Below are 12,827 nucleotides of genomic sequence, written 5' to 3'. Positions count from 1 at the left end.
GGACATTTACAATTTAAAATGCCAGTTTAGCAGGATGTACACTTAAAAATGAGATTTATTTTTAACAAAACACCTTCTACAGGTGAATATTTGCACACTGGAGCTGGTGTAAGTGTATCTGCGCTCCACGGGCCGGACTGACAATTTAAATGCCGAACAGATGGTAACAGGTGATTTACACAAATGAAGTGAGAGGTATCAATTCTGAAGAGACAAGAACACATATCATAATTCACTGTTTTAAATTACAGGATTGATTTAGAAAGGAGACTGAAATAATCTCTCATCCTGTCAAAAGGGTAATACCTTAGATCCAAATTTAATTGCATCTGCAGAGAATCACGGGCAGCTCGCACACTGTAAGGAAGCACTCTTGGTCTACGTACATTTAATTTCATGCCTCCTCTGATTGAGAGCTTGTGTACTGGTGAATGAGCATTTAGAGGTCATGAGTGGTACAAAGGCCTGAAATTAAACCAGAATTATTTAGTGATAAAGGTTGAAATGCTTATTTTGAAAACCGTGTATGTTTTACAAGTGCTTTTCAGCTGACTAAAGTAGGTTTCTATTCTCTGAGATATTAAGTTCAGCGAACAAGTAGGCAGTTTGCCCATCCATGTATGTTCTATAGATGTCTGATCTTATTGCCTGTGCTATATATGGGTTGAGTACGGTATCCCGATGCTTGGGATACTGATTATCAATGCTTAGGTTTGGGTACGGTATCCCGATGCTTGAGATACCTATTACCAATGCTATAGAGTTGGGTATGGTATCCCGATGCTTGGGATACCGATTGCCAATGCTTAGGGTTGGGTATGGTATCCTGATGCTTGGGTACCTATTACCAATGCTATAGAGTTGGGTATGGTATCCCGATGCTTGGGATACCGATTGCCAATGCTTAGGGTTGGGTATGGTATCCCGATGCTTGGGATACGGATTACCAATGCTTAGGGTTGGGTATGGTATCCCGATGCTTGGGATACCGATTACCAATGCTTAGGGTTGGGTATGGTATCCCGATGCTTGGGATACGGATTACCAATGCTTAGGGTTGGGTATGGTATCCCGATGCTTGGGATACCGATTACCAATGCTTAGGGTTGGGTATGGTATCCCGATGCTTGGGATACCGATTACCAATGCTATAGGGTTGGGTACGGTATCCCGATGCTTGGGATACCTATTACCAATGCTATAGGGTTGGGTTCGGTATCTCGATGCTTGGGATACCTATTACCAATGCTATAGGGTTGGGTTCGGTATCTCGATGCTTGGGATACCTATTACCAATGCTATAGTGTTGGGTACGGTATCCCGATGCTTGGGATACCTATTACCAATGCTATAGGGTTGGGTTCGGTATCTCGATGCTTGGGATACCAATTACCAATGCTATAGGGTTGGGTTCGGTATCTCGATGCTTGGGATACCAATTATCAATGCTATAGTGTTGGGTACGGTATCCCGATGCTTGGGATACCTATTACCAATGCTATAGGGTTGGGTACGGTATCCCGATGCTTGGTAATAGGGTTGGGTACGGTATCCCGATGCTTGGGATACCTATTACCAATGCTATAGTGTTGGGTATGGTATCCCGATGCTTGGTAATAGGGTTGGGTACGGTATCCCGATGCTTGGTAATAGGGTTGGGTACGGTATCACGATGCTTGGTAATAGGGTTGGGTACGGTATCACGATGCTTGGTAATAGGGTTGGGTACGGTATCACGATGCTTGGTAATAGGGTTGGGTACGGTATCACGATGCTTGGTAATAGGGTTGGGTACGGTATCCCGATGCTTGGGATACTGATACCCAGTATACTTGCACAAAAAACACGAACAGTTCAATCACAATATAATTGAAATGTACACTTACCTTTACAGTGACAGCGAAGATTACCTAAAGTACTTGTATGGGACAGCTGGTAATTCAGAAGATGCTGGATGCCAGTGCTTGGTTTTTATTTTGACGTGACGTAAGTTCCCGACGTTCGGCGCACCCTAGCCCCTAACCTTAACATACCTCTTTAAATAGATGTCGCCGTCTTTGGTGACGTCAAAATCAAGTGCCGGCATCCAGCATCTTCGGGTTTACCAGCAGTCGCATATCAGTACATTTGGTAATCTCCGCCGTCACTCTAAAGGTAAGTGTACATTTTATTTATCACGTTATTGAATTGTTCATGTTTTTTTTTTGTAGGTATACTTGGTGTCTGTATCTCAAGCATCGGGATACCGATTGTCATCACTATATATAATGTTATATAGGTTTGTTTTATTTTCTATGAGGTCAGTTGCTGAAGATGTCATTTATGTATAGATACCTGTCTTCCTTTCTCTCTCGCTCATATTTTCGATATATATTTTACCTGTGTATGTCTGCTTCAGAGGGTGTCACATCCGCTACCTAACCCCTAAAAAATTTTTTTTTTTTTTAAAAGACCTTGAAAGTTATCCTTTAATACTTTTTTCAATGTGCATCTGCTATATAGTGTGCAGTTCTATCACCATAACATCTTAATAAGTGAAGCTGCAACATCGTCTGACACTTTTATAGCCAGCAGTCACATTTACGGCTGGTTCACGCCTATCCGCTGTTAATGTGTCTTTCATTTGCTTAAAATAAAAAGAGCAAAGCACATTAAAAATAAGGTGATTGGTTAAGTATAGACTTGTTACTGCCATTGCGTCTAAAATTGTAATCCTGGATTTTAAATTTTAGAACGGAGCATAAATTATTTCTTACGTGTGAGCGCATATCCATGGAAAAGTGATACAAATGCATGAATTTGTTTCCTATGGTTTCCCCATTTTCCCAGCACACCAGAACAAACCCGTGTTCTATACTCTGTGCACAGACACTAAATTAATTAAAGTGGATCTCTTTATCATATCTTTTTACAATGACAATTCAACCTATGTCCTCTGCACAATCTGGATCATGTTAAATCCTTCCAGCTAAATTAACCTTTTATCTGCAGAGTGGTATTCACACCGTGCTGTCAGGAAACATCCTCATATTTCTGGATAATAGCGAAACATCGATCTGTTACTAATCTGATGTAACCTTTTGTGTGCATTGATCACAGCGGTAAAATCATTGGGATGAGGCCAAAAAGCCTGTTTTGGCTGAAGACGAGATTTTGGCCTGCTTGCAGAGCGTTCATGCCTTTATCTTCATGTTAAACAGTTTGTAGAGTAATGACGACTCGAGAGTAATTAATAGGGAGTTTAAAGTGATACTAAATGCAACATTGTAAACATTTTAAAACTGCATACTGTATGTTTTAGATCAGGAGCTGCCAAGATGAAATACATCTCAGAGCAAAGAGAATTACATAACAGGGATCATTCTTTGCTCAGAGTGAAGCATTTAAAATAAAAAATAAACGAGTAACCTCAATGATGAAAATGCTGCTTTTCATACATGGTGCGAACAAGACAGATGCACAGCTTTTTTTTTTTTTTTTTCTCTACCTGAAGCTCAGGTTATTAAGTGCAACAGGGAGTGATTGGACGATGTCATCGCACGACACAGTCTAAGCTGTATCATAGCTCAGTGAAAACCATTCGTCCCATCATGACAAAATCGGTCATATAGGCTTGTCTTTACCATGCCTTTTATCAGAAGTGTTTTAACATAGTAACATAGTTGATGAGGTTGAAAAAAAGACACCAGTCCATCAAGTTCAACCTATTTTGGATCTCCTGCGATCCTGCACTTATATTTGAAATTGATCCAGAGTAAGCAACCGCCAATCTGTTTCAATTGTGAAAATTCCCCCAGACTCAATATTGCAGTCCTATTTTTACCCTATATACACTACTATCCTTCATTTTAAATTAACGGTCGTATCCCTGGATACACCTTTCCGCTAAAAATTTGTCTAACTCTTACTTAAACATATCTATTGAATCTGCCATCACAACCTTCCCTGACAATGAATTCCATATCTTGACTGCCCTTACTGTAAAGAACCCCTTCCTTTGCTGGTTGTGAAATTTCCTCTCCTCTAACCTTAGGGGATGACCACGTGTCCTGTGTATGGTCCTTGGGGTAAAAAGTTCCCATAAAAGCTCTCTATATTGACCCCTAATGTATTTGTACATAGTAATCATATCTCCCCTTAGACGCCTCTTTTCTAAAGTAAACATGCCTAAACTGGCTAACCTTTCCTCATAACTTAATGACTCCATACCCTTTATCAATTTTGTCGCCCTTCTTCTTTTTTATAGAGTGGTGCCCAGAACTGTACTGCATATTCAAGATGAGGTCTTGCCAACGATTTATGCAGTGGCAAAATTACACTGTCTTCCCTTGCATCTATGCCCCTTTTTATGCATGCCAATACTTTGTTTGCCCTTGCAGCTGCTGCTTGACATTGAGCACTATTGCTAAGTCTACTGTCTACGAGCACTCCAAAATCCTTTTCCATTATAGATTCTCCTAAATTCCATTTAGATTATAGATTCCGTTCTTGTTTTTGATCCCTGAATGCATAACCTTACATTTATCTGTGTTAAACCTCATATTCCATTTGGCCGCCCAATCCTCCAGTTTATTTAAGTCCCTCTGTAGAGAAGCTACATCTTGCTCTGATTTTATTACCTTACAGAGTTTACTGTCATCTGCAAAAATAGAAACTTTACTCTCTAAACCATCACAAAGGTCATTAATACATATATTAAAAAGGAGTGGTCCCAGCACAGAACCTTGAGGTACTCCACTTAAGACTTTTGACCAATTAGAAAATGTTCCATTTATCACAACTCTCTGTGTTGGTAAGTTTTCCTATAGTAACCTTTACTTCATTAGACTGACAATGAGCAGTTACAAGGCAAGTGAGGGCATATACCTATATTGGTGGATACTAACTCTCAGGTTGCAGATACTTTTTTGTGCGCTTGCTTGCGTTACTCAAACTCTGTTTCCTGAATCCTCGGGGACACAATAATTCACCAAGTTCTTTAACACAGCCAGTGGTCAACAAATGGTGACTATTGCCTATTTGGTGTAAATGAATTTAGCGCAGTCATACGGCTGTATAGATGAAGTCCCTGTCTTTTTGGGGTTTTTTCTAGGCAATGATGTGTTTCACTATTTTTATCTCTTTTTGTGTTTTTACATTTTGTAGTTGTTCCAGCCAACATTGCCGATTTGAAAAACTTGGAGGTGCTAAACTTTTTCAACAACCAGATTGAGGAGCTTCCTACTCAGATTAGCAGCCTTCAGAAGCTCAAGCATCTTAATCTTGGGTATGACTTTATGGACTTATTGCATATTATTTCTGTCGTTTTACAGGGATGCTCTACATTCAGACGTTTTATCAACTACTTTTATTTGTTGTCAAAATCCTTAGAATTTGCAATGCGCTTGCTGTGCTTTACTTGCTATACTTGTTTTAGTGCTTGTGTCTCTCTAGCATTTCACATGCTGAGCAGGAAACCCCTACCCTACACTGATGAACCTCAAACAGAGCAAATACATTTTCCTGTAGGTGGGATCTTATCTCCGTATCATGTGTTTAATACTAAGCGAGTAATATTAATGCTAGAAGTCCATCTATTAGTCATTCATTTTTCACAACCATGCAGTCCACAGGTCAAAAGTCATGTTATCTTGAGCTTGAAGTCACTTTTTTATTCTCTCTATTAAACATATAGAATATGTATGTATATGTATGTGTGTATATATATATATATATATATATATATATATATATATATATATATATATATATATATATATTATTGTCTATACAATGTGGGCAACCCCCTCTTGCACCCCAGTCTGTACATGGTGAGTGCAGGGGACCTATGTCTGTTTTTGTTTATATATATATATAGATATATATAGATGTATATAGTTGTTAAATACAGTGTGTATTGTTCTACTTATTGAATTGAATTTCTTTTGATAACCTGATTGTTAGTGATCTATATCTGTTGTGTCACTATGCAGTTCTCTCTAGACGCTTGGTCCTGACAGTGTTTGCAATAGGCAGGAATGAGATTGCTTTTGGAGCTGTAGTTTGCATATCCGTTTAAACGGAGGACTTTAAGAAACAGACTCCTGGGACCACTTTATTTGTCAGCCGTCTTAGACTAATGGTTTTAGACACCATTCAATTAGGATACACAAAGCATGCTGCTCAAACCGGGGGATTTAATGACTTGGATAAATACCCTAAATGAAGAACATTCTACTACACAGCGTTCTAGAACTATCTTCGTATAATAACGGGCTAACAAGGAGATACCTGCAGGTCAGGCTGGCTCACTTCGCTTATGTCTTGTGCATATACAGGCCTACAGACTATATTACAGAGGGAAACTAGATTGCTTTTACAGATTAATCAGGAACTACATAATACTGGCATTATCTATGCTTGTGTGGTAGAAGTGTTAAAGTGGTTGGATCACCATCTGTTAATAGCGCATTTAAGGCTATAGTTGCTTGACCGTGATTGTCAAAGAACAATTGCATTCTGGGTAGAAAAGGACACCATGTATTTGGTTAGTCACAAGTTTCATCTAATTGCCGCTGTCTTTAGACTGAATGCCCCTCTGCTATCAAGTCTTCCTGGTTGATCCCTGTCCGGCACATACATTAACTTAAAAAGGGCCGTTAAGGTTTTTTGCTGTGTTAGACTTCTGTGGATTGCCGCAAACAGTTATTGATTATTTGAAATGTATTTTGTTAAGTGTTATCCAAAAAGGCCAAGGTAATCTAACGTTATCTAGCTGATGTCAACAGGATGTTCTGAGATTATCCATAAGAAACAAACGAGGGGTAGATTTATCAAAGTTTTGAAACAGGAAAAGTGGAGATGTTGCCTATAGCAGCCAATCAGATTCTACCTATCATTTATTTTGTACACTCTAGAAAATGACAGCTAGAATCTGATTGGTTGCTATAGGCATTGGCTCTACTTTTTCTTTTTTTTTAAAAGGTTTGATAAATCCACCCCAGAGTGGGAGCGGGACATACTTGTAAGACATTACTTTATGCCAACATGATATGCAGGTGGAGTATTTCAGCTGTTCTGTCCCCATTGTTTTCTAATAAGACTCCGCGCTGCAGCTACAAGTGGACAATGAAGTAAAACAAACCAAATAAAATAAAACCTTTCACTCTTTGTTCCTTTGTTTTCTAGCATGAACAGGTTAAATACGCTGCCCAGAGGCTTTGGTTCCTTGCCAGCGTTGGAAGTCCTTGATTTGACCTACAACAACCTGAGTGAGAATTCCCTACCTGGGAACTTCTTCTATCTAAGTAAGAACAGATCCTGGATGATAGAGCTTTACTTTCCTTATTGAATCAGGGCCCCCAGACCTTAAAAGGAGACTCCACACATTTTTGTTTACATTTGTTATAATGTTATCTGCTCATAAAATGCTGTGCACTGTACTGGTGGGAATATATGTATGTATGTATGTATGTGTGTGTGTGTTCTTTTTCTCCATAAACAATCCAGTTGGAAATTTTAATACATATGCATCAATTCAATTTGAAAAACTTGTTGCCCAGGCTTTCACTTGCCTCCTTGTCTATGAGATTTGTTATATACCCAGAAATACTATTTTTATTTTGCAAAAGCAAGGACCATTATGACTGCAGAGAGGCTGATGTGTTTACAGGGGGTTTCCACTACTGCTACTAAACTACTTTTTTTTGGAGGTTCCCTGGTATCCCTACTTTTTGCTCTATTCAGCAAGGTCCTAGTAGTTTGTCAATCCAGACTTCTGCCAGATAGCTGCGATAAAGATGTGTGTCCCAAAAGAGGGATGGGTCCAGCACACGGCTTTGAAATGAATGCTGGCTCCTGATTGGACAAGCACAACCATCCAATCGGCAGCCATTTGTCGTTTCACACCAGTATGATTCATATACTGACTGCTAAACGTGCAAACCTTCAATGATTCTTTATGTACAGACGTTTAACTACATGTACACCAAGGCTCATGCTTGTTTCCCAGTCTTTGGAAACACTCCTGTGAGAACCAATCTGCATTCTGTTTTGTGGGATCTACAGAAAATGTGCATGGTGGTATTGGTGAAAACACCACATGGACATCCAACCTACTTCCACTTTACCACCCCCTTCATTCAACTATTTTTAATTTTTCTTCTATAATAATGGATGGTTTAGCCTCATTTTTGGCTGAAGTCATTAGGGAACAATGGCACTGTCTTTATTACATACGTCACATTTGCTGTTTGCTTAGTTTGGAAAGCATCCGCTGTATGTATAGGTACAAGATCGGTTGTTGGCACAAAAGTCTTTTTGCAGGAAGGAAAAAGTCTGTGTCCTCCCACAAAGCCGGGAACATCCCTATAAATGATCTCTCCCAATCCCTTTAATTTAAATCTCATTTTCCCTCTTAATGCACGCATGTGTCCTATCTACCCTAAGCAATGCCCCCATCCACCTACCTCCCCTCTTTGATTGGTGTAAACTTTTGCACCCCTTGGTCCGCAAATCCATGTGCTTCCCAGTAAAAGCAGGTTAATGTGTGCAAAAGTGGACATGTGGCATCACAAAAGAGCATTTGCACTCCTGGTTTGCTTGTTTGTACAGTTGTCAATAAGCCTAGGAGGTACTGTTATCAAAACTTAAAAAAGCAAAAGTGAAGATGTTGTCAATAGCAACAAGTCAGATTCTATCTCTCATATATCTAGTACATTCTAATAAATGCTAGATAGCAGCACGGTGGCTTAGGGGTTAGCACTTCTGCCTCACAGCACTGGGGTCATGAGTTCAATTCCTGACCATGGCCTTATCTGTGTGAAGTTTGTATGTTCTCCCCGTGTTTGCGTGGGTTTCCTCTGGGTGCTCCGGTTTCCTCTCACCCTCTAAAAAAAACTACTAGGTTAATTGGCTACTATTAAATTACCCTTAGTCTCTCTTGGTCTGTATGTGTGTATGTTAGGGGATTTAGACTGTAAGCTCCAATGGGGCAGGGACTGATGTGAGTTCTCTGTACAGCGCTGCGGAATTAGTGGCGCTATATAAATAAATAGATGATGATGATTGGTTGCTATGGGAAATGCCTCCACGTTTGTTTTTTTTAGAAGGTTTAATAAATATACCCCTTAGTGTGTTGAAGACCTTTCCCCTGCTCATAAGTACAGAACCCATGAAACAATGAGAGGCCCAGACAAATGTACTAATATAAAGTTTGAGATTGCGTTTAAAAAAAAGTCAATTATTAATAGTAGCAATAGTAGTAAAAACCCTTTGTAAGTGTGTTTTTTTTGGGGTTTTTTTAAACCAGAAGGTAGTACAAAAATAAAAACGAAGCAATATTTTAAATTGTCTTATGAATTGGGTGTACTAATGAAAATTGAGTGGACGTCTCCTTTTAACACGTGAGCTTCTTTAACACACCCGTGAGAGTTACTGTTGTTACCATTTTGCTATAAAATGCATATGCGTGTAATACCACTTGGAGCAGTCTATAAAATCACGCAGCACCCCGAGTGTGTCACAAAAGCTGCCACAATTCACTACGGCACAAACTGTTAATTGTGTTCGTCCTCCAGATATAGATGTCTTCCTGTACACGCCAGGCGTACAATAAGCCTCTAAATCTGCGTTTGACCTGCTTGTTATTACTGTGAGCCCCGGCTATGTCAGAGGCTTCTCACCGAGCCGGGGTTATTAATCAGAGCTGACTGCTGTTATTGATCAGGTCTGTGCGTTCTGACTCTATGCTACTCTGTTTATATATTGCTGTTTAATTTGCAGCCACCCTGCGCGCTCTCTATCTAAGTGACAACGATTTTGAAGTCCTGCCGTCCGATATTGGGAAGCTCACAAAGTTGCAGATAGTAAGTAATTTATCTAAATTCCTGGAAAATCAATTTGCTTTCACAGCCCTTTTGTAAGAGTAAACTGGAGTCAATTTGAGAAGGCGTGTGGTTTATTTATCCGCTATAAACTATTGCACCCTGTACGGTTGTCCTGCCTATCAGCACACCCATGGCAGTAAATCGGGGAAGATGTGCAGAATTAATAATATTGTTACATGGGCCACCTTTAACCTTCATTATTTTTTTTTTAAATTGTATTTGTGTTTTGCTTCTGTCACACAGATCAGTCTTCGGGATAATGACCTGATCTCCTTACCGAAAGAGATAGGCGAACTGACTCAGCTTAAGGAGCTTCACATACAAGGAAACAGGCTGACCGTACTGCCCCCTGAGCTTGGTAGGTGTCAGGAAAATCTAAATGTACTGTTACTACTGCTAGGTATGGGATCATGTGTTCCTGTTATGTACTGTTACTACTGCTAGGTATGGGATCATGTGTTCCTGTTATGTACTGTTACTACTGCTAGGTATGGGATTATGTGTTCCTGTTATGTACTGTTACTACTGCTAGGTATGGGGTCATGTGTTCCTGTTATGTACTGTTACTACTGCTAGGTATGGGATTATGTGTTCCTGTTATGTACTGTTACTACTGCTAGGTATGGGATCATGTGTTCCTGTTATGTACTGTTACTACTGCTAGGTATGGGATCATGTGTTCCTGTCATGTACTGTTACTACTGCTAGGTATGGGATCATGTGTTCCTGTTATGTACTGTTACTACTGCTAGGTATGGGATCATGTGTTCCTGTCATGCACTGTTACTACTGCTAGGTATGGGATCATGTGTTCCTGTCATGTACTGTTACTACTGCTAGGTATGGGATTATGTGTTCCTGTTATGTACTGTTACTACTGCTAGGTATGAGGTCATGTGTTCCTGTTATGTACTGTTACTACTGCTAGGTATGGGATCATGTGTTCCTGTTATGTACTGTTACTACTGCTAGGTATGGGATCATGTGTTCCTGTTATGTACTGTTACTACTGCTAGGTATGGGATTATGTGTTCCTGTTATGTACTGTTACTACTGCTAGGTATGGGGTCATGTGTTCCTGTTATGTACTGTTACTACTGCTAGGTATGGGATTATGTGTTCCTGTTATGTACTGTTACTACTGCTAGGTATGGGATCATGTGTTCCTGTTATGTACTGTTACTACTGCTAGGTATGGGATCATGTGTTCCTGTCATGTACTGTTACTACTGCTAGGTATGGGATCATGTGTTCCTGTTATGTACTGTTACTACTGCTAGGTATGGGATCATGTGTTCCTGTCATGCACTGTTACTACTGCTAGGTATGGGATCATGTGTTCCTGTCATGTACTGTTACTACTGCTAGGTATGGGGTCATGTGTTCCTGTTATGTACTGTTACTACTGCTAGGTATGGGATCATGTGTTCCTGTTATGTACTGTTACTACTGCTAGGTATGGGATCATGTGTTCCTGTTATGTACTGTTAATACTGCTAGGTATGGGATCATGTGTTCCTGTCATGTACTGTTACTACTGCTAGGTATGGGGTCATGTGTTCCTGTTATGTACTGTTACTACTGCTAGGTGTTTGGTCATGTGTTCCTGTTATGTACTGTTACTACTGCTAGGTATGGGATTATGTGTTCCTGTTATGTACTGTTACTACTGCTAGGTATGGGATCATGTGTTCCTGTCATGTACTGTTACTACTGCTAGGTATGGGGTCATGTGTTCCTGTTATGTACTGTTACTACTGCTAGGTATGGGGTCATGTGTTCCTGTTATGTACTGTTACTACTGCTAGGTATGGGATCATGTGTTCCTGTTATGTACTGTTACTACTGCTAGGTATGGGATCATGTGTTCCTGTTATGTACTGTTACTACTGCTAGGTATGGGGTCATGTGTTCCTGTTATGTACTGTTACTACTGCTAGGTATGGAGTCATGTGTTCCTGTTATGTACTGTTACTACTGCTAGGTATGGAGTCATGTGTTCCTGTTATGTACTGTTACTACTGCTAGGTGTGGGATCATGTGTTCCTGTTATGTACTGTTACTACTGCTAGGTATGGGGTCACGTGTTCCTGTTATGCACTGTTACTACTGCTAGATATGGAGTCATGTGTTCCTGTTATGTACTGTTACTACTGCTAGGTATGGGGTCACGTGTTCCTGTTATGTACTGTTACTACTGCTAGGTATGGGGTCACGTGTTCCTGTTATGTACTGTTACTACTGCTAGGTATGGGGTCATGTGTTCCTGTTATGTACTGTTACTACTGCTAGGTATGGGGTCATGTGTTCCTGTTATGCACTGTTACTACTGCTAGGTATGGGGTCATGTGTTCCTGTTATGTACTGTTACTACTGCTAGGTATGCGGTCACGTGTTCCTGTTATGTACTGTTACTACTGCTAGGTATGGGATCATGTGTTCCTGTCATGTACTGTTACTACTGCTAGGTATGGAGTCATGTGTTCCTGTCATGTACTGTTACTACTGCTAGGTATGGAGTCATGTGTTCCTGTTATGTACTGTTACTACTGCTAGGTATGGGATCATGTGTTCCTGTTATGTACTGTTACTACTGCTAGGTATGGGATCATGTGTTCCTGTCATGTACTGTTACTACTGCTAGGTATGGGGTCATGTGTTCCTGTTATGTACTGTTACTACTGCTAGGTGTTTGGTCATGTGTTCCTGTTATGTACTGTTACTACTGCTAGGTGTTTGGTCATGTGTTCCTGTTATGTACTGTTACTACTGCTAGGTATGGGATTATGTGTTCCTGTTATGTACTGTTACTACTGCTAGGTATGGGATTATGTGTTCCTGTTATGTACTGTTACTACTGCTAGGTATGGGATCATGTGTTCCTGTTATGTACTGTTACTACTGCTAGGTATGGGGTCATGTGTTCCTGTTATGTAATGTTACTACTGCTAGGTATGGGAT

General features: G+C 40.1%; 1 protein-coding gene across 1 annotated transcript in view; it reads left to right on the top strand.

Moving 5' to 3' along the window:
• Positions 1–12,827, top strand: part of RSU1 (Ras suppressor protein 1) — a 102,385-nt gene that overhangs the window by 16,611 nt on the left and 72,947 nt on the right. The window contains exons 4-7 of the mRNA XM_075211909.1: positions 5,146–5,266; positions 7,168–7,286; positions 9,763–9,845; positions 10,110–10,224. Of these exons, the coding sequence (XP_075068010.1) occupies positions 5,146–5,266; positions 7,168–7,286; positions 9,763–9,845; positions 10,110–10,224 (438 nt within the window). The remainder of the gene's footprint in view (positions 1–5,145; positions 5,267–7,167; positions 7,287–9,762; positions 9,846–10,109; positions 10,225–12,827) is intronic.

Source organism: Mixophyes fleayi, chromosome 5, assembly GCF_038048845.1.
Source record: "Mixophyes fleayi isolate aMixFle1 chromosome 5, aMixFle1.hap1, whole genome shotgun sequence".
Taxonomy (NCBI): Eukaryota; Metazoa; Chordata; class Amphibia; order Anura; family Limnodynastidae; genus Mixophyes; species Mixophyes fleayi.
This window is presented reverse-complemented; position numbering and strand designations above follow the sequence as displayed.